Below are 22,264 nucleotides of genomic sequence, written 5' to 3'. Positions count from 1 at the left end.
CCAACGATACAAAGAAATCCTGTCTCAAAATCCCAGCATTCTGGAGGCAGAGGCTGGTGGATTTCTGAGTTCGAGGCCAGCCTGGTCTACAGACTGAGTTCCAGGACAGCCAGGGCTATGCAGAGAAACACTGTCTCGAAAAACCAGAAAAAAAAAAGAAAAGAAAAGAAAGAAACCCTGTTTCAAAAAGAAAAAAAAAAAAAAAACAAACCAAACAAATCAAAACAAAATAGAATTAGCAATGATACATAAACAATAATAGAAGAGGTATTTTGTAAATGGCAGCAGTAATAATCGGTAGCAACAATGCAACCTACAAATATAAATTAATGCTTAACCTGTTGATCCTCATAGTCAGCAATTTACTTATATAACATGGCTCAAAACTATAATGTAGATATGTTTTCTAATCTGAGCACATCTAAACCACTCCTTAAAATTCAGTCATTATTTTAGAGTATCTAACAAACAAAAGACCAATCTCCAAATAGTAGTTTATGAAAAACTAGAGGCTGCCTTTGTTAACATCCACGGGAGGTCTATACCCTGTGCCCAGTCAAGCAGCTTTACCAGTTTTACCAATTTTCCATAAATCCTTTCACCTGTACTGGCAAATACATCTCCCCTTTTGACACAAATCTTAACAGTATATAGCTACTCATCTTTCATGTTTATGAAATGGTTTATATTTTAATATACTTAGCAAATAACTATTTAAAGCCAACCTCTTATAATCAGAATTCAATGAATGTAAGCTATCTTTGGGTGGTTATTTTTTGTTGTTTTTTTGAGACAGGGTTTCTGTGTTAACAGCCCGGGAGCCGGAACCACCACCACCACCACCACCACCACCACCACCACCACCACCCCCGCCCCCGCCCCTGTAGACCAGAAGAACCCTGCCTCTTCCTCCTAAAGGCATGCACCACTCCACTGCACCCCACCACCCAGCTATTTCTGTCTTTTGAGGCATGATCTGTGTATCCCTGGCCATACTGGAGGGAACTCAGAGACCTGCCTGCCTCTGCTTCCCCAGTGCTGGGTCAAAGCAAAGGCTCGTTCTGACAAGTCAGCTATTTTTACAAAGGCACTTTAAACAAAAAAGGCAAAAAAAAAAAAAAAAAAAAAAAGTCATCAGATCCACCAAAATTATTAAAACACTACCAAATGAATTAAACCTCATATACTGGAGATTTGCATGAAGTGACATGGTGAAATAATTACTTGGCCAACTATTCAAAAGCTCACATTTACACACTAAAAAGGAAATATATAGACTGCACTATGGGTCCTTCATTGAGGTGAAAATCAATACAACCTATCTACGGAACTGGACTTGACTTACTAAAATGTCAACGAAATAAACTATCTGTGAGGATAAAGCTATACGTTGGTTTTGTGTGTGTGTGTGTGTGTTTTACAATATTAAATTTCATCTGATCTTTTCCAAAACATTCTTTGCAACTTAGTTCCTTGAAATGAGTTCCCTGCTAGGTTTTTAAAGGGACCATTCTTGAATAACTTGTGTTCATATTTCCTATTTTCTTCCTGAGATCCATTGACAATTTTTTTAAATCTTGTACATGAGGATGAGCTTTTATTTTATTTGCATTTATGGGTGTAGAGGTCAAAGGAAAAACCTCCCATGTGGGTCCTCGAGTCTGAACTCAGGTCATCAGGCAAGCCACCTTTACCCATGGAGCCACTTCCTTAACCCATCAGTTAAATATGCACTGCCAGAGCCATACAAATGCTGAAAACCTTCAACTTAAACACCAAACACCATTGGGAAAAGTCACACCACAGGAAGCAAAGAGAATATATCGATTTTCAGGGCAGTAACTTGACACTTTTAGATAAAAGAAAGCATGAGAAGTCTAAAGACTCCTACCACCTTATTATAGATGTTTGAGGCCAACAAGATTAGGTATTATCTTCCATTAAGAAACCCTGCCTCAAAAAAACGGGAAAAAAAAGAATATATATATATAAACAATCCCAAACTAAGTTTGCTTATTTAAAAAGTTTAAATCACCGTTAAAAATTTGTGAATACAGCCATTCACACTGTTTCTGCATTGTTCCACAAAAAATACAAAGTCATCCTTCCATTCAGAGTTTTGGCAAATGAATACAGAGGTCAGAGTTCATGCTACGTAAGGCAGATCACTACTTACTTCTTAGTATGCTCACTAAATCTGCTAATATTGTCATTTCAATTTTAAGTGACTTTCTACAAGTCTACTGGGACGATGGCTAATGATCTGCAAGCTGGAAGGCACAAATATAGGTGGAGAGCTACAAGATTTGTAACAGTTCCTCATGTGCTTAAAAGGCTTAATTTTAAAGATCATAATTGACATTATCAAAGCATCAAGCAAGCCTAGAAGAAAAACATGTAAACCTGAAAAAAATAATTACTTACAGAATTTTGTTGTTAAGTTCAATCATAGAAAAGCTAGCATTTTTGTCGATTTAGGTGGAAAAAGTTGTACTATTACTTTTACAGATGAGTAAAATTATTCAATCACTCTCAATATTTCACATAAATAAATTTGGCAAGCATTAATGTACTTAAAATTTGCAAGACTTACAATGTACTAGGAGTTTTATTTTTCTTAATATGCTATTTCCTGCTATAATATTGTGTCAAAAAAATAAACCTAACTCAATAGTGAACTACAATAACGTGTTATCTGATGAAATCCCTTGTTTTTTAATAGGCCTGTTTTTAAAAGTGAGACTCAAGTTAACTATGAGGGACATCATAATGAAGTTTCACAGTACAACACTAGTCACAGAGGCATTGCCCTAGGAGAGCCTGACACTGGTAAACAGTATTCTGAAATAGGCTACTCAGACACTCCATTATTCTCCCTACTTCAAATCATTTAATTAACAAACAACTTGCCTTTGACCAGACTAAAAGCTTTAAATGTCAATGATGAGGCCTAGTTACGGGCTGGGTCCGTAGAAAAGAGATTACCACCTCATTCGGAATTATTTCTCTATCTGTAGTGGAAATTGTTTCAGTTCCCTTCCCATTATGTCTCCCTTTCCCCCAACACTACACTGGAAGGGAGTAACTCAAAGTCTTCCCCTCGTCTATACCTAAAGACTGTGGAGGTTCCTTCCCCAAGGAGAAGACAGCAAAGGCCCCGGCCGGCGATCTCCAGAACACCCCGAAAAGCGTGGGCCTGGGGGGTGCGCTGCGGCCGGGGGATCCAGTTACTACCTTTCCCCTTCCCCCAACCCACTTCCCGGGTTTTCTCGGCCTGCTCCTTCTTCCCCACCGCCTAGTCACACTTCCAGATGTTGCCGCCACCGCCTCGGGGCTCCCTCTAGAGCTCACGTGCCCCCGACGAGTGCTTCGGCATCGGCCCTCCAAACCCCGTTCCTCCCCAGGCCGGCCGGCCGGCCAGCCGCCCGCGAGACCGCCTCTCCCAGGGCCCGGGGAGGGGAGGGAAAGGCGGCGGGAGGAGGAGGGGAGGCCGCCGCTTCCCCAGAGGCAGAGAGGCGGCCGCAGCGAAGCCGGCCAGGGCCCGCCGGGGGTCGCGGAAGGAAGGGGCCCTGCCGCCCGGGGCTGAGATGGGGGCGTCCGGTAGCTCGTTCCTGACCTCCTCGCTCTTCAGCACCTCCTTGAACTCCCGCTTGATTCGCTGCACCGCGATGTTGGCCATGTCTCTGCCCGCAGCTGATTCGTACCCGCCTCCTCCGCCACCGCTACGACCACCGCCACCGCTGCCACCTCTTCCTCCGCCGCCGCCTCCTCCCTCAGCGATTCAGACCCGAGCACACGAACGCTGCCACTGCCACCCTCGCCGTCGCGTTCCTCCTCACTGTAGAATCACCTCCGCGCCCGGCCACCAAAATGGCGCCGGGTCCGCGCATGCGCACCACGCTGACCCGACCGGGCGGCGCAGCCGCTCCAGTGGGAGCCCCATACGTCTCCAGCAGCGAGCCCGCGCCGCGCCGCGCCGCGCGTCTCAGCCGGGGCTTCGGCCGCGTGGCTCCGCCCTGCCGGCGGCTGGGGCCAGGAGGGTGCGGCTTCGCGGCCTGTCCGCGGGGTCTGGGCCTGCCGGGTCCTCCCCTGCCCCTCGGCCTCCTTTACAGAGAGACCTCCAGTCCCTAGGCTGGGACCCGAGGTGGGAGCCCGGCCTGGCGGGTGTCCCCGGCCCTAGCCGGGCCGAGCCCCGCTCTAACTCGGCCAGACCCAGAACCCACGGGCTCGAAGTGCCTCCCTGTGTCTAGCGGAGGAAAAAGCTATGCAGGAACTGGGTCCTGCCCAGCGTCCGTTGGTAAACCCCCGGGAAATCCACTGCCGTAGCTTTTGTTCTGGAACCATGATAAGGCAACTATTATTCGGTCATCTCAGGTATTACAGATGTTTAAGGTTGTGTAATGGTTGTGTCCCACGGCTTGTAATTGATACAGGTGTTGCCAGAAAGAGGCCTGTGATGGGTTTAAAAGCCAGAAGTTACATCTTTGCCCTGTTTAGATAATCAATGCTGAACTGCAGAACTAAGGTGTTTTTCAAACTTGAAAGTGCCTCGGAATCCCTGGAGAGCTGGTTAAGATTGTTAGCACCTATCTCTAGAGTGTGGATGGACCTAAGAATTGGCATTCCTAGCAAGCTCCCTGCTGCCCGTTTTTCAGCGGCCACGCTGTGGGAATGACTGGATTAAGCATGTGAAGAACTGTATTTATTATAGTGACAGTTGAAGAAATAGAAGGCCGAAAGAGCTTTAAACTTACAAAGGTGTTTGGCGCTTGTATTGAGTGAATATAGTTGAGTGGAGAAAAGAGAAACGAGTAAAATTATTTAATTGAGCAATAACGTGGAGAGGCTATTTGAAAGTGGTTAGTAGAGTTTAAAACAATATGGTGTGGGTGCTGAGAGGTACTTTGAAAATAACATTTTGAGCGCCGGGCATGGTGGCGCACGCCTTTAATCCCAGCACTCAGGAGGCAGAGGCAGGCGGATTTCTGAGTTCGAGGCCAGCCTGGTCTCAGAGTGAGTTCCAGGACAGCCAGGGCTATGCAGAAAAACCCTGTCTGGAAAAACCAAAAAAGTAAAAATAAAAAAAAAAGAAAGAAAATAACATTTTGAAATTATGAAGGTGTTATTGTAGGAATATGTTTCATGTATTCACCTAATCGATCAGTTCCGTATTCCATTTTAAGACTAATGCTAGCTGAGTGTGGTGGTACAAGCTTGTAATCCTAGATTGGGAGTCAGAAGCAGGAGGACCATCAGTTCGAGAATCATGTTTCCCTCATCTGTGAGATAAGGAGGTTGTTTAAACTTCTAAGAGTTCAATTTTTCTTTTTTTTTTTCTTTTTATATTTATATTATATGTAAGTGCACTGTAGCTATGTAGCTATCTTCAGACGTCCATAAGAAGGCATCAGATCTTGTTACAGATGGGTGTGAGCCACCATGTGGTTGTTGGGATTTGAACTCAGGACCTTCAGAAGAGCAGTCAGTGCTCTTAACCGCTGAGCCATCTCTCCAGCCCCAGTTCAAAATTTCTGAAACACTCAAAACCTTTCCCTGAGTATACTGACAAATTATAAAAGATCTTCTAGCAGAGCCCCCTAGTGGTGATAAGAGGGGGTTCTACTATATACTGAACACTACAAAGGATTTTTGCCATAATATAAATCTAGAAATGTTGTAGGTATTTGTGCCAATACAACCTAAACACTTTCTATCCCACTCTGCCTAACCTCAGGAGACATAAGGATACTCAGACAGGGGGAACTAGTTATAAAGGTCGGGTGAGTTCTTGGAGAGAAAGAGACTCGATAATATTTTTCTCTGCTGAAGGTTGAACCCAGGGCCTGTGCAAGCCAAGTATGTGAACTGTGACTGACCTAGAGCTCAGCCAAGCTGTATGTGTGTATGCTCTGTGTGTGTTTATGTGCTCTTGTTATACAACCTAGGCTGGCCACAAACTAAAACCTTTTCCGACTCGGCTTCCCCAATGCTCAGACTACAGACAGACTCCTCCACACCAGGCCAAGGCTTGTGAATTTTTTAAATGCAAGTAATTGTTTAACTACAATCCCACTTTTCAAATTTATTCTATTAACATTCTAGAGAACCAAAAGAATGTAACTAGTGATATCTGAATAGCTTCCTGAGTAGTAGTATAACAATTTTTATGTCTTGGTCTTGGCAAAGCACCACAATTTTCAATGTTCGCATTAACAGGTGTGTAAAGAGCCTATTTAAATCTCTGCTCTCTTTGCAACTTATCTGTAAATTAGTAATTCTCAACTGGGTGAGGTGACTTACTCCCTTAACCCCAGCTACTTGGCAAGCTAGGTCAGGGGAGTTTGACGTAGCCTAGAGAAAAACTTATGGTCAGAGAATGAAATCTGTAGTCTGGGTGGAGACCTGACATTCCAGCTAGGCTGGTTCAGTAGCTTTGGCTAAGGGACCACCTTAAGCCCCACTAGAGATAGGCGGAATAATTAGTTCTCTAATGAGATGCTGTACTTTTCCGTCCCAGAAGCCCCACCCCTTGCACAGTAGGAGCTGAGTGGCAGCTGTGCTTCTCAGTTTCCCCACTTTTCCAAGTATTGCTTTTCTTCTTTCTGTCTGCTAAGTATGCGTCTCCTTAACACCTGTGCTCTTTCTCCCAGCACTTTGGGCTTCCTTACTCTTTCTGTAAGGCTTGCCACTGTGTGGGTGCTTATTCTCCATGACCTCGATGTCACCTTAAATGGCTCCCCGCCCTCCTTATCTCCTCCTGATAGATGCTGAAATGTATAGCTTGTCTGTCTTGAGGTTTTTCTTTTCTTTTTGTTTTTGAAACAGAGTCTCAATGTAGCTTTGACAGGCCCAGAGCTCAACAGCCGACGGGCTGGCCTCAAAAAAGATTCTCCTGCCTCTGCCTTCTGAGTGCTTGCATTAAACACACACCTCTTTTTTGGTTGGTTAGTTGGTTGGTTTTAGTTTTGAGTTTTAGGGGATTTTTTTGGTTTTTTGAGAAAGGGTTTTTCTGTGTTTGGTTTGGCTGTCCTGAAACTCACTCTCTAGACCAGGCAGTCTGGCCTTGAACTCAAGAGAGTTCACCTGTCTCTGCCTCCCAGGTTCTAGGAGTAAGGGCAGACCACAGAAGGTGACCCCAATAATATCAAGTCCTTCACTCAAAAAAAAAATTTTTTTTTAATTATTCCCAAAGAAAGAATTGGGGAGTCAATTCTCTACTTTTACCATATGAGTGACAGGGTCATCAGGCTTAGCAGTGTTAGAAATAAGTTCAGGGGTGGACAAAAGAGCCCACTATTCAAACTGAAGAGTCTGAAAAAGGCAAACTTTACCCTTTACCAATAAGATGTCCTCAGAAGCATCAACACATTGAGATAGGAAGTGCATTTGGTAGAGCCTGTGTCTCTTCCCCATTGGCTGGCTGGGGTCCCGATTCACAGTCTTAATTAGAATGAAAGGACTTGGTGCAAAGGAAAAGAATGAAAGGGGTCACTACCCTGGGCCATCAAGTTCCTGCAATACTGCAAGCCTTGGACCTTTGTGTAAAAAGTCAGGAAGGGGATAAAAACACATGAATTCCTAGTTGTAAACACAAGTTGTATAATATTGACTAGAAAAAGGACTCATATTTGGTATTTCTACAGCAACAAGCAACTTTACCCGCTGAATGGTCTCACCAGCCTCTAGAGCTGGTAAACTACTTCCTCTAGCGCCACCTTCAAAAATGTCTATCAATTCATCCATAATGCCATGAAATTATAAACCCATCATTGGGTCAATATATTGATTAACTCAGAGCCCTGATGATCCCACTCAATGATTTGATCCACTACTTGGGTCTTCAAAATATAAATGTTTTCAGGGATTATGCTTCGTGTCCGAGCTATAATAGAAACTGGATAATCTAGGCATAAATTTTTTTGCAACCGACTTTTAGTAAAGGTGCACCTCTCTAGCCCCCACCCCAGCAGTGGTCGTGGGAGGTGTGGGGGAAGTGGACCTGTTAACCACTAGTTATTTGGGGGCGAGCTCAATCTTCTTTAGTAGCAATCCAGTCCCATAGCAAACACCTAACGTGACTCAGCAGCTGCAGTCCAGTCCTCTCAGCAGGCAGACACCAGGCACGAACCAGCAGCTGTAGTCAATCCTGAAGAAACCGCAAGGCTCACCAAACAGCCTGAGGTGAGACGGCTGAAGTGGCAAGCTGCCACAGGAACATCACAAGCAGTTCTTGGGCCAGTTTCTCTCAATGGCTGTGTTACCACTAGTTGAGCTCAACATCTCCATTTAAGGAGAATCAATACATGTGTGTCCTTAGCAAAGAATAGTGAGGCAGAGCAAACCAAACCAATGCTCAGTGCTCGTCCCCCACTGTCTGTAGTGTCATACACCCCTTCCTTCATCACGGTCCTTTCACCTGTCCATTAGAGTAGAACATCCTTTCACCTGTGTGCCCCAGCAAAACATCATTTGACATAACTGACTTCCCAAACAAGCCAGAAGTTTTCACTTCAGTGTAATACAGTTCAATCTTTATTAATATATTACATATATTACCATTTACATGGCAGGGGAGAATGAGTTTGTATGTGTAATGTGTGTGAATCTTTAAATAGTACTGGGACATATGTAAAAAGTAAACACATCCTTGAGAAACAAACTTTTAAGGATTTGGGGAAAGAAAAGTAGGATAGGGCCTGTCAGTGAGTGCTGAGTAATTGAGCTCTGTCCCCAGAACTCTCATGGTAGGGAAGAACCAACCGACTCTTGCTGTTCGTCTGACCTCCACACATGCCCTTGGCATGCACATGTGTATACACATAACACACACACACAAATACATGGAAAAGTCACCATATAACCTGTTGTATTAGCATTTATTTTTGCTTATTTGAGGCAGGGTCTCAATATGTAGTGCAAGGTGACCTCCAACTTGACCCTCCTGCATCAGCTTCCCAAGTACAGGGATTTTAGATATGTAACTACACATTTGCCTGGAGATTGTTTTCTTATTGTTCTCCTGACTTTAACAAAATGGGAAAGCATTTGTGTGATTGAGTTGTGAAACTAAAAGCCACTTTATTCATGGGACATGATTTTTACTGTAAATAATGACTGAGCATGCTATATTCATGCAGACTGGGTTATTTAGTAGATATTTAGTCTAAGAGAAACACAAGGTTGGGATATACCTCCAAGGTATAGTACTTTTCTGGCATGCACAGTTCCCTGGGTTTGATCACTAACATCACAAAAAAAGTATTTTGTTGAAGGCAGTGGTGGTGCACACCTTTAATCCCAGCACTTGGGAGGCAGAGGCAGGTGGATTTCTGAGTTCGAGGCCAGCCTGGTCTTCAGAGTGAGTTCCAGGACAGCCAGGGCTACACAGAGAAACCCTGTCTCGAAAAACAAAACAAAACAGCAAAAAAAAATATATATATATTTGTTGAATACATTCAACTTCTAACTGAAAATTATGATTTTTTTTTTTTTTTAGAAAATATTAGTCTTGGTGATACACATGACTATAGTCTTAGCACTTGAGAGATTTTTAAAAAGCAGAAAAACCATCCTGGGCTATTTGAGGGCCTATCTCAAAAAAGAAAAAAAAAAAAAAAAAAAAAAAAAAAAAAAACGGAAGAAAATGTACCTACCAGGTGTTTCTGATGGAATGGTGGAATTTAGTAAAAAACGTAAATGTTTGATATGTTGCAAAGAAATATACCAGCACTTGGAAGACCTTTGTGGATCAGTGAACCAGTATTGAGAAACTGCCTTTGCTTTTAGAAAACACCCTTTAAGAATCACAGCAGGCTAATGAGCTGGGCATAGTAGCACAGCCGTTAGCCCCAGCACTCAGGAGGCAGAGGCAGAGTGTGAGGCCAGCCTGCTCTACAAAGTGAGTCTAGGATAACCAGAGCCGCCGAGGCCAGCCTGCTCTACAAAGTGAGTCTAGGATAACCAGAGCCGCCGTTACACAGAGAAACTCTGTCTGGAAAAACCAAAAGAGAAAGAGGAAAGGAAAGGAAGAAAGAATAAAGCATGATGGTGCCCACCTTCAATCCCAGCACTCTGGAACAGAGACAGGTAGGTCTAGTGAGTTCAAGGCTACCCTGATCTGCATATCTGTAAGGAATAATGCTGATGAAATCTCAGAACTTTTCTGTTTTATAACTAATGAGGCCTTCATATTTCTCACTGGATCACTCTGTTGAGCATCCAGATTGCCACCGCTGAGCTGGTTACCCCCTTTCACAGCTCTAAAGACTCCAATCTCTGAGAAGCCTCAAGGCTCACCCCAGAAGCCAGCACGAGAGAGAGAGAGAGAGAGAGAGAGAGACAGAGACAGAGACAGAGACAGAGACAGACAGACAGAGACAGGAGGGGAGGGAGAGAGATCTTACTGTCAATGAAGTTCACAACTAGTTTATACTTACTCAGTATCTTAACTATGCCAATTACCCATCAGCCACAAACACAAACACTTGCTAAATACATAATTTTACTAAGTTGATCATGTTGTTTGCTCTCACAAATTAACCCTCTATCCTTATCTAATCTGCTCTGTGCTCTAAGAAGCTGGAAGTGTATTCTACAATGTAGTCTCTGCATCAGTGGGCTGCATTAAAATCTGTCTTCCATTTAAGCGTAGCTAATGGGAAGGTCTGACAGAAGATGCAGCTGAGGGTTGATAATATTGCCTTTATCTCTCAAAGCCCACACTTGCTGTCCAGGGACTCTCCCAGTAGCTCTTTCATCATCCCACTGATGTACCTTATTCAAGCATGTGGGTACCAAGGCTTCCAGCAGGTGTTAGCCTTTGTCATCGTTAGTGCCTGTAGTCAGCCTCTATCAAATTCTTCTCCTTAGCTAGCTACCTTGAGATGAAGTTATGCCTAAGTTACAGTACTGTTCAAAACACTAGCTTTCAGGCTGTACATTGCCCTGTTTTTATAAAACAGCAGTATTCTCCATTATAAGTTCAAATGATAAGAACTAATGACTCCATAGCTTGTCTGTGGAAGTAAACAGCCACCATCTACCCAGTATAAACCTGAGGTACAGACTGATAACTTATTTACATAGAGTAGTACGACTTAACGAACTTATCAAACCCCACTTTAGGCCTGTGGGGTTTCCTGATATTGTTTTGATTCACAGTCTGAAAACACTAAAACACACACTCCCATGGTTTATGTAAAGGAGCGATATCTGACATTAGGATAGAGTGGCACTTGACATCCTAACAGCAGACCAGACCGTGTGCTTTCTGTGTCACAGGTATCCGTGTCAGATGAAAAACATCTGAGTGTCCTGAGCCTTCAGCAGGCTTCACCGGCTTGACTCTGCCCACTCAAGCTAGGATTCCTACAGGCCTGGCTGTGGGTGTGAGTTCAGCTAAGGTTTACTATGAGAGATCTCCAGAGAAAAGAAAACTATGTCTTCTTACCCCAAATAATTATAAGATGCTGACAGACTGCTCTTGCTCTCTCTCTTGCCTCTCTCTCTTGCCTCTTGCCTCTTGCCCTCTTGCTCCCCCCCTCTCCCCACTCCCTTCCCCCCCTCTCCCCCCACTGCCCCCCCTGCCTCTCCACGTGGTCATGGCTGGCCTCTACTTCTCTACTCTACTCTCTCTCTGCCTTTCTCTGCCCCTACTACCCTCTTAACTCCTCTTCCCATGCCCTAAATAAACTCTATTCTGTACTGTTAAAAAAAAGGTGCTGAAAGAAAGGGTTCCATCCAAGTCCATCTTGATGACCTCATCAGTTTATTGAGGTCACTTACAGGAACATAGGTGACTCCAGAGCGACTGCATTACCAAAATGGTCTCATCCCTCCTATTATTCTGTGACCCCCACCAAGGCCCTAGCTAGCTCAGAATTAGTGTACCTGGGGGGGGGGGGGGGGTAGTGGCAGAAGTCTTTTTTTTTTTTTTTTTTTTTTTGGTTTTCCCAGACAGGGTTTCTCTGTGTAGCCCTGGCTGTCCTGGAACTCACTTCGTAGACCAGGCTGGCCTCAAACTCAGAAATCTGCCTGCCTCTGCCTCCCAAGTGCTGGGATTAACGGCGTGCACCACCACGCCCGGCATGGCAGAAGTCTTAAGCGAAGGCATCATGAACCTCCCCCTCTATCAACACAGACTTAACTGTTGAGCTTTTTCTGCTCTGTTGCTTTGATGGAAGGACTGCAGGCCAAGGTTTTCACAGCGTGTGGTGGTCATATCACAACAGGAGGAAATGGCTTAACTATGAAAAAAATATCCAATCACCTGCAGTGCCTCTCTCTGCAACCTTATCTCTGCTCTTGTCTCTAGTCTTTAGACTTTTTGAACCTTATAACCTCTTTAACCCTTTCAGGGCCATTTAAAACCTGTGTAGGGAAAGATGACTTAGCAAGTTATAAGTACTTCCTGCCCTTGCATATATTGGGTTACGACGCCTCCAGCTCCAGGGGAAGCTGACACCTCTGACCTGCAAGGGCACCTGTATTCATCTGCACATAGACACTTAGTTTAAGACTCAGCATTTTTAGGGACTGGGGAAATGGCTCAATGGCTAAGAGCACTTACTACTCTTGCAGAGGACTGAGGTTAAGTTCCCAGCACTCACATGGTGACTCACACCAAAACTTTAGTTCCAAAGGATCTGATTCTGCCACTGAACTCTATGGGCTTCTACATACATGTGGTACACATGTGTGCTCGTGGGCACTCACACATACACATAAAAAGGTACCAAAATAAATCTTTAAAAACCTGTCAAACCTATGTATTCTATACTTTTAATCCCAGCATTCAAAAGGCAAAGGTGGGTGATACACTGTGAGTTCAAGGCCAACCTGGTCTACATAGAGAGTTTCAGGTTTGCCAAGGCTTCTAGTAAGATCCTGTCTCAAATAAATAAATAAATAAATAAATAAATAAATAAATAAATAAATAAACTGATCAATCTTTGATGCCTAATCTTCATTGCCAACTTGACTGGATTTAGAGTCCCATGGAAACACCATGGATGTTTCTATGAGGGTATTTCTAAAAACATTGACATGAAGAGGGATGACCCACCCTGAGTGTGAGTGGAACCATTCTTTTTCCCAGGAAAGAGCGAGCAAGCAAGCAGAGCAGAGCAGTAGCACCTCTCTCTGCTCCCTGACTGCAGAAGGAATGTGGCTGCAGCCGCCTCACATCCCCACTGCTCTGCCTTTCCTGAGATGATGGGCTGAACCCTGAGCCAAAGTAAACTATTTCTAAGTAGCTTTGGGCAGATGCTTTATCAGGACAATGAGGAAAAACTAGCAGTTTCATTACATATAGTCAGGCCTGAAAGTAAGGATTAGTAATTAAGATTGGAATAAAAGAAGCCTATTTGCAAGCCTTACTTCTTTGGGATATTGACAAGGGAATTTTGGGGTGCCCGTGAGGGCAGCAGAGTCTTTCTTGGCTCTATTGTGCTTGAGAGGCTAGCACCCCAGAAACTCAGTGGCCACCAGAGCCAACCTAAGCCAGGGGCTTCCAGGTATTTGTTTCATGAATTCAAAGAATGAAGTCTACAGACCACCAAAGGTGAGTTTTAGAAAAGGAGCTTATTGTATGGTGCTTAAGGGAGAGAAAGAAGGCAGAAATCCCGTAGAGCAGGACAGAGGTCTCGGCAGAGGGCTGCCATTTAGGCCCCCTACCCTAGAGTTAATTAGGCCTCAGTGGGTGGGGAGGAGGGATGAGCAGTTCAGTTCTCATTCTTCATGGTTTGGTCGCGTCCTCATTGTGGTTTTCAGTGAAGAGTGGGCTTTTAGGGAAAAGGAATGAGGGAAAACCAAACCCGTTCCTGGCGTCTCTACCCTCTGGCAGTGATGAAACCAGAGAGACTTTTGGCTTAGGCACTTCTAGCATCTCTGGTGTCTGGGGAGGAAAAGGCTATGGGCGCGTTAGGTTGTTTTTGTTTTTCGAGACAGGGTTTCTCTGTGCAGTCCTGGCTGTCCTGGAACTCACTTTGTAGACCAGGCTGGCCTCGAACTCAGAAATCCACCTGCCTCTGCCTCCGGAGTGCTGGGATTAAAGGCGTGCGCCACCACGCCCGGCACATGTTAGTTTTGGGCCAAGAAAGGAACTAGTCCCTTTACTTTAGGGGTCCTTTACCCAGAATCACCTTGCCAGTCAATGTCGATCTTTTGTTCTCATCAATATCAAAATACATTTGGAATGTTCTGAAACCTACCAAATAAATACTGTAGTCCAGCCTAATTCATTATCTGTGTGAAGTTAGAGAAGCTGTAGGTGATGTCATTTGTATCAAGCCCAGGTCTATGTGTAAAACTGTTGTGAAAACGGCTTACTTTGCCCTGTGTTGGTGAGCAATGAGAGGATTCCTTTTGACAGAAGCTTCATGGCTCAAACACAATAATCATGGTCCCAGTGGGGGGAAAAATGTTTCAAACTATATAAAACAAAGAAATCAATAAGTAGTGAGAAATGCAAAGGAGGTTATGACAATATTTTCTTTTGTTGCTTGGAGACAGGGTCTCACCATGTGACTCTGGCTGGCCTGGAACATGCTGTGTAGACCAGGCTGCCCAAAATGCACAGAGATCTGTTTGCTTCTGCCTTCCAAATGTGGAGTTTGAAACTGCACCACCACATCTGACTACTTTTGGTGAAGACAACTAAAAAGGATTTTTATATGACAAAATATTTGTACAGTAGGATAGGATTTTGTCCTAAAGTGACTATGACAGTATAACACTGCTGGTGTGTATGTGGGGGGGGGGGGTTCTCTGCTTGTGACCCCAACACTTGAGAAGCTAGGGCAAACTGCTGCTAGTCTCAGAGCCTAACAATAAGCCAGGTGTGATAGTGCATACCTTTCATCCCAGCAGAGGGAGACAGAGGCAGGTGGATCCCTTGTGAATCTGAGGCCAGACTAATCTACATAGAAACAGGCCAGCCAAGGTTACACAGTGAGACTGTCTCAGTGGCCCTGCATTGCCACCGTAAACCATAGTCAGAGCTTCCCCCAAAGGAAGCTCAAGCACGTATATGGAAGGTCCTTTCGGAAAGGAACCAGCTCTAAAGCATCCTGATGTAGAAATTAAACTGGCCATAAAACATAATCACCTTGGGCATTAGATACAACCTAAATTGGCATACAAAGTAAAACCTCCTTCAGAGACCAGTTCACTGGGGGATTAGATCGACTCGGGAAATAATCTGTCTATTGTGAGGGAGAATTCCTGAAAAGAAGCTGTGTCTACAAAGTCTGATTGACTGACTAAAGGCTCAGCGCCTGGAGAGTTTGGAATGTTGCAGGTCTAGGACCTAATTAGAATGTAACTTGGGCTGTCTTTAGCACCCCGCAAGGAGCTTTTCATTGCCCACCACCTGTGTCACACCGAACCTCCCCCTAAGCTGATGAAAACTTTTGAACAGAACTTGACAGAAACCTATCTCCACCAAGGGACTAAACAAGCCATCAGAGACCTATATCTTTCTCATGTTCCCATCAATACATTGTTTAAATGCCTTGATTTATTACTTTCTTTGTTCTGTTATGAAAATTTGATGAAACTGCTTCCACAGTGGGCCATGCTATTTGGGGAGATCCAAATCCTGGGTCAAGATCATTCATTTTTGACTCCAGAATAAACTCTTATTCCCAATAGATGAGAGCTGGATTTTGTGTCAGTAATACTTGTGCCTTTTTGTACCTTACCTGAAGCTTAAAAAACAGATCAAGTGCCACCTTTAGGATGCAAACTAAGCAAGTGCTGACACATTCAGGACCACTCTTTTAATGTTTTGAATTCCTTCTCTATGTCCTTGAGCTGAGCATATTCAAAGAAATGTCTCTCATCTTCCCTTCTTGATTTAAACTAAGTAACCCAGGCCTCTCTGTATGAATATGTGTGGGCTGGCCAAAAAAAGTCTCCAGGATTCCTTTGTTCAATGAAGCAGTTTGGGAATAAACACAATGCTATTTTATCTCTTGGTGTGCTTTGCTGTGTATGCGTGTGTTTCTTGGAATCAAATCCATGGCTTTATGCTAAGTGACATGACATAATACCTGACAGAAACAACCTAAAGAGGTGTATTTTGGCTCGTGATTCAGGGGATACAGAGCAATCATGGCAGGGAAGGCGTGGTACACGGTGACTCAACCATGATATTTGGAGCTTGTAGTACAACTCATTACATGCTGGCTGGCAGATCAGAGAACAGAGTTTCTAATGGACCTGCAACTGGACCATAATCCTTAGGCCTCCCCACTAGTAACCCACATCAGCCAACTAAGCATTACTACCTAAAGGTTCCACACCTAATGCTGCTAGCTGGGCCCAAGTGTTCACATACATGAGCCTGGGAGGACAGTTCATGTTCAAACCGTGACACAACTACTGAGCAAACACTCCACCACTGAGTTCTTTCCTCTGCTCACAGCATTTTGTGTGAGGACCATAGTTGATCCTGCATCAGTTAGGTTATAGTTGGTATAATGGGTCCTACCAATCATTGCTGTGTAGCTCTTACACAATAATAAGCAAGTGCTTAGAGTAGTAATACTAAATGGTAAGTGATGATTGTGAGCATGTATTTAAGAAGTTCTAATTTTATTTCACTTGAAATACAGGTAAATCGGGTTCTCCTCATTGGGTATTGGTGCAGCAGGGTTTGTTGTTTTTAAGTGCACATACCAATCCATTGAGTCACTCTATGATCAGCCTCTTTAGATTTGTACTCAGCTTATTACCTCCTAATCACCATCTTTTTTTTTAAGATTGATTGATTGATTGATTTAATGTAAGTACACTGTAGCTGTCCTCAGAAACTCCAGAAGAGGGAGTCAGATCTCCTTATGGATGGTTGTGAGCCACCATGTGGTTGCTGGGACTTGAACTCAGGACCTTCAGAAGATCAGTCCAGTGCTCTTACACACTGAGCCATCTCACCAGCCCCTAATCACCATCTTGTTATCTACAAGTTAGTTTTATTTTTGAGACAGGGTCTCACTATGAAGCCCTAGCCAGCCTAGAACTCTGTGTACATCAGTCTATCACTAATTGTTATCTACAAGTTTAATAAGCATTCTTTGCTCTTTCATAGTAAACCATTTGAGAAAATGGTTTGGTTTTGTTGTTTTGTTTTGTTTTGTTTTTGTCTGTTTTGTTTTGTTTTGTTTTTAGAGACAGGGTTTCTCTGTGTAGCCCTGGCTGTCCTTGAACTCACTCTGTAGACCAGGCTGACCTCAAACTCAGAGATCTACCTGCCTCTGCCTCCCAAGTGCTGGGGTTAAGGCATGTGCTAAGAAAGCGCATTAAAGCACTGCCTGGCTAAGAAAATGTTTAATTAGTAAAACTGCAGAGATTTTTTACAAAGGGCTAAAGAGTTATATTTCAAAACAAGTTAGGTGATCACCCACCCTTCTTACCATTTAATATCTGATCAGATGCCTCTAAAAATAAGGATGTAAAGCCACATTATTTTCTTGATCTATTTCTATAGGAATAACAGTGATGAATAACAACAATGAGTACGGGCTGGTGTGATGGCTCAGTGGGTAAGAGTACCCGACTGCTCTTCCAAAGGTCCAGTGTTCAAGTCCCAGCAACCACATGGTGGCTCACAACCATCCGTAACGAGATCTGACGCCCTCTTCTGGTGTGTCTGAAGACAGCTACAGTGTACTTACATATAATAAATAAATAAATCTTTAAAAACAAACAAACAACAACAACAACGAGTACATAGCCAGGCTAATCTGTTTATTTTGAGATAGAACTTCTCTCTGTAACCCTGGCTGTCTTGGAACTCACACTGTAGACCAGGCTGACCTCAGCTTCTCAAGTGCTGGGATTAAAGCCTTGTACTACTACCACCCAGCAAGGCTAAGATTTTTAAATATATTAAATAATTGGTGGTGCTGGAAATTGAACTAGGTACATGCTATCTACACATTCTACCAGTGAGCTGTGTGCCTGGTCCCTCCAGAACTGTCTCTGGGAATGGATGGGAACCTAGCTCAGGCCTACACAGCTGCATGGCATGTACGAGGCCCTGGGTCGAATACCCAAAACAAAAAGTAAAAACCCAACTGTAAAAATGCAGTCGGTATTTTTAAAATTATTTTATTTTATGTGCTCTGGTGTTTTGCCTGCATGTATATATGAAGGTGTCAGACCCCCCAGAACATGAGTTACAGGCAGTTGTGAACTGTCATGTTGGTACTGGGAATTGAAACACAAGTCCCCTGGAAAAGCAGCCAGGACTCTTAACCACTGAGCCATCTCTCCAGCCCTAGTATTATTTTACATTTTAGTAGGGGAGAAGAATCAAGCCTCCTTATAGCATACCTAGGCACATATTTATTTGTTTATCACAATATTGAGGGTTGAGCAAGCCCAGAGTCTTTTACATACTGGCTAGTTTTGTGTGTCAGCTTGACACAAGGTGGAGTTATCACAGAGAAAGGAGCCTCCCTTGAGGAATGCCTCCATGACATTCAGCTGTAAACTTTCTCAATTAGTGATCTAGGCGGGGAGGGCCCACCCCATTGTGAGTGGTGCCATCCCTGGGCTGGTAGTCCTGGGTTCGAAGCGGTGGTACATGCCTTTAATCCCAGCACTTGGGAGGCAGAGGCAGGTGGATTTCTGAGTTCGAGACCAGCCTGGTCTACAGAGTGAGTTCCAGGACAGCCAGGGCTACACAGAGAAACCCTGTCTCAAAAAACAAAAACAAAACAAAAACCAAACAAACAAAACTTGAAAGAAAAAGCTGAGCAAGCCAGGGGGAAGCCTTCAAGTTCCTGCCTTGTGTGAGTTCCTGTCCTGACATCCTTTGGTGATGAACAGCAGTGTGGAAGTGTAAGCTGAATAAACCCTTTCCTTCCCAGCTTGCTTCTTGGTCATGATGTTTTGTGCAGGAATACAAACCCTGACTAAGACACTAGGCAAATACTACTAAGCCATATAACCACATTGACAGCCCTATTGTTACTTCTTATTTTGAGACAGTCTTGATAATTTGTCCTTTTAATTTGTTTCTCTGTTTTTCTGATTAAATACTGACCAAAGGGAGCTGAAGACATGATGCAGTGATTAAGAGCAGTGGCTGCTCTTCAAGAGGACCCAGGTTATTAAGCACCCACATGGCTGTCCCATAATTTCAGTTCTAGGTGATCTCATGCCCTCTTCTGGTTTGCATGGGCACTGCATACACATTGTACATTCACATACATGTAGGAAAAACAACCATATATGTAAAATAAAAATAAAATCAAAATCTTCAAAATAAGTTAAAAAAAACCAACAACTTATAAAAACAAGCAATACAGGGCCGTGTCTCAGTCCTAGCTACCCACTCATTTTTCTATATATTATTACCTACTGTTCGTTTTATTGACAGATGGAGGAAGTAGAAGTGAGTCTAGAGAAGTTTTAGAGCAAGTATTGGCTTTTGAATCTTGGCTTGTTCATTCGTTTGTTTCAGTTTTGTTTGTATTATCATTGAGTGTGTGTCTGTGAATGTGCCTATGTGTGCTACAATTTACATGTGGAGATTGTAGAGGAAAACTTCCAGCTTGTTAAGGGAGAAAGAGTCTCTCTTGTTTTAGTGCTTGCTTCAGATTGGCTGCCCCAGAGCTTCTGGCCAATGCTCCTTTCTCTGCCTCTCTCCTCCTGCTAAGACGGTTAAGATTACAGATGTGTGCCATTCTGTTTTGGAGGCCCCAGCGATCAAACACTTAGGACATCAGGTTTGCTCATAAAGAACTTTTACTTGAAAGCCAGGCATGGTGGTGCACACCTTTAATCCCAGCACTTGGGAGGCAGAAACAGGTGTATTTCTGAGTTTGAGGCCAGCCTGGTCTACAGAGTGAGTTCCAGGACAGCCAGGACTACACAGAGAAACCCTGTCTCAAAAAAAAAAAACAAAAAAACAAACAAAAAAAAAGAACTTTTACTTGATATGCTTTGGATCAAAGCTTCTGGTTTGGGACTGTAGGGTTTTATTTCTTTCCATTTGTGCGGTTGTTGTTGTTGTGTTGTTTTGTTTTATATTTTGTTTTGTGTTTTTCCAAGCAGGGTTTCTCTGCGTAGCCCTGGCTGTCATTGAGTTCACTCTGTGAACCAGGCTGGTTTCGAACAACTTAGAGACCTTCCTGCTTCTGGCTGTTAAGTGTAAGAATCAAATGTGTGGGCTACCACCACATGGCTTTGTTTTGTTCTGTTAGAGACAGGGTTTCATAGAGCCTATTCTAGCTTTAAACTCACTATGTAAACAAGGATAGATCTGGGACTTTTTGTAGACTGATGTAGAAGTTTAAGTAAAATAAACCCTTTCTTCCCCAAAATGCTTATGGTCATGGCGTTTTATTGCAACAAAAGAAACCCTGTAACAGCAACCAAGAGCAATGACAATAGCCTGTGTTATTCTGGGAGTCTCTGAGGCCTTCCTAACCAGTAGTTATAGGGGAGATATCCCATCCTTAACACCAAGATTTTCATTTAATAAACCATATCTTCTAGGGGAAGCATTATCCACCCATGCAGGGTACCTGTATTCAAAGTTGTTTTTTTTTTTTTAGCCAGTGGTGGTGGCACACTCCTTTAATCGCAGCACTTGGAAGACAGAGGCAGGAGGTCAACCTGGTCTACAGAGCAAGTTCCAGGACAGACAAGGCTGTCTCTGTCTATTCTGTGTCTCAAAAAAACCAAAGCAAAACAAAACAAAATAAACAAGCAAAATGCATTAGTTAAGTAGTTTACAAATGGGGTGGGCGAGGTAGTGAGATGGCTTACAGGGTAAAGTCACTTCCCAACAACCTAAGTGTGTGTTTTATAACAACAACAACAACAACAACAACAACAAAAGAGGGCCAGGATACGCTTTGTAGAACAAGCTGTGGTGAGGTGGAAGGGGGCGCCTCTGCGGGCCCATGCTGAAACATCCCTTCCCCCTAGGCACCAACATAAGATGGGTATAGTGTAGAATAGAGTTTATGCAGGGCATGGGAAGGGGAGTTGAGAAGGAAGTAGCGGCAGAAATGGACAGAGAGAGAGAGAGAGAGAGGAGGAAGAGAAGAGAAGGAGGATGGGAAAGAGGGAGAAAGGGGTCAGGGAAAGAAGAAAGTCAGAGAGAATAAGAGAGCAAGGAGCCCCTTTTATAGTAACCCTTTGTATGATAAGCCAGGCCTACCTGGCTGTTGCCAGGTAACTGCTGGGCAGAGCCTAGAAAGAATGCTAACACTAAATTCAAGCCTTGAGTTACATGGTAGCTAAAACCAATTCTTTTTCTGTTTGTTTGTTTGTTTGTTTGTTTGAGACAGAGTTTTTCTGTGTAGCCCTGGCTGTCCTGGAACTCACTTTGTAGACCAGGCTGGCCTCGAACGCAGAGATCCGCCTGCCTCTGCCTCCCAAGTGAATAGAACCAATTCTAACAACTTGATCTCTGACCTTCACATGCATGCCATAGCACAAATGTGCCCTTGTGTGTTTGAATCCCATGCCTGCATATCACACACACACACACACACACACACACACACACACACACACACACACATGCTAATTTAAATTAACTGCACCCCACCACATACAAGTCCTGTCCTGGTAGATTTTTCTGTTGATTTTGGTTTTTGATTTGCTGACAGGGTTTTTCTGTGTAGCCCTGGCTCTCCTGCAACTCACTCTGTAGACCAGGTTGGCTTCAAATTCAGAGATCTGACTGCCTCTTCCTCCCTAGTGCTGGAACTAAAGGTATGTGCCACTATGACCAGAAAGTTTCCATAAAGACTGTCCATATGTTCTTGGATTTGAATAACCCATCCCTACCCTAGACCCTCTCCAGTTCACCTGTCCCACCCCTGTTTAAATCTTTAACCCTCAATGACTTTTATATCACGTGCCCTGACCTCCTATCTTCAACCCCTTACAGTTTCTTTTGTTGTTGTTACTATTGGGGTTTTTTGTTTGTTTGTTCATTTGTTTTGTTGTTGTTGTTGTTTTAAGACTGGGTCTTACTACAAAGCAAGCAGAGCAAGCTGGCCTCAAACTCACAGAGATCCACCTGCCTTTGCCTCCTAAGTGCTGGGATTAAAGGCATGCATCTGGAATATGGGGGATTGAACCCAGGGTTTGGGGCATGCTAGGCATGTGCCTTACCACTGAGCTACATCACCAACTCCAGTTTTATTTTATTTTATTTTATTTTATTTAAGATTTTATTTTTATTTTATGTGAGTACATTGTCGCTATTGCTGTCTTCAGACAACCAGAAGAGGGC

General features: G+C 43.6%; 2 protein-coding genes across 6 annotated transcripts in view; one reads left to right on the top strand and one right to left on the bottom strand.

The window, feature by feature from the left end:
* The window catches only part of Ube2k (ubiquitin-conjugating enzyme E2K), a 61,745-nt gene extending 57,827 nt beyond the window's left edge, over nucleotides 1-3,918 (bottom strand). For all 4 annotated transcript variants that reach the window (NR_144566.1, NM_016786.4, NM_001310619.1 and 1 more), the window contains exon 1: nucleotides 3,617-3,918. Coding sequence is in view for 2 of the 4 variants with exons in the window: in NM_016786.4 (NP_058066.2) it covers nucleotides 3,617-3,679 (63 nt within the window). In the remaining 2 variants the exon portion in view is untranslated. The remainder of the gene's footprint in view (nucleotides 1-3,616) is intronic.
* A 95-nt stretch (nucleotides 3,919-4,013) lies between these two features.
* Nucleotides 4,014-22,264, top strand: part of Smim14 (small integral membrane protein 14) — a 90,306-nt gene continuing 72,055 nt past the window's right edge. For both annotated transcript variants that reach the window (NM_001376971.1, NM_001376972.1), the window contains exon 1: nucleotides 4,014-4,374. The gene's annotated coding sequence lies outside the window, so the exon portion shown is untranslated. The remainder of the gene's footprint in view (nucleotides 4,375-22,264) is intronic.

Source organism: Mus musculus, chromosome 5 (assembly GCF_000001635.26).
Source record: "Mus musculus strain C57BL/6J chromosome 5, GRCm38.p6 C57BL/6J".
NCBI lineage: Eukaryota > Metazoa > Chordata > Mammalia > Rodentia > Muridae > Mus > Mus musculus.
This window is presented reverse-complemented; position numbering and strand designations above follow the sequence as displayed.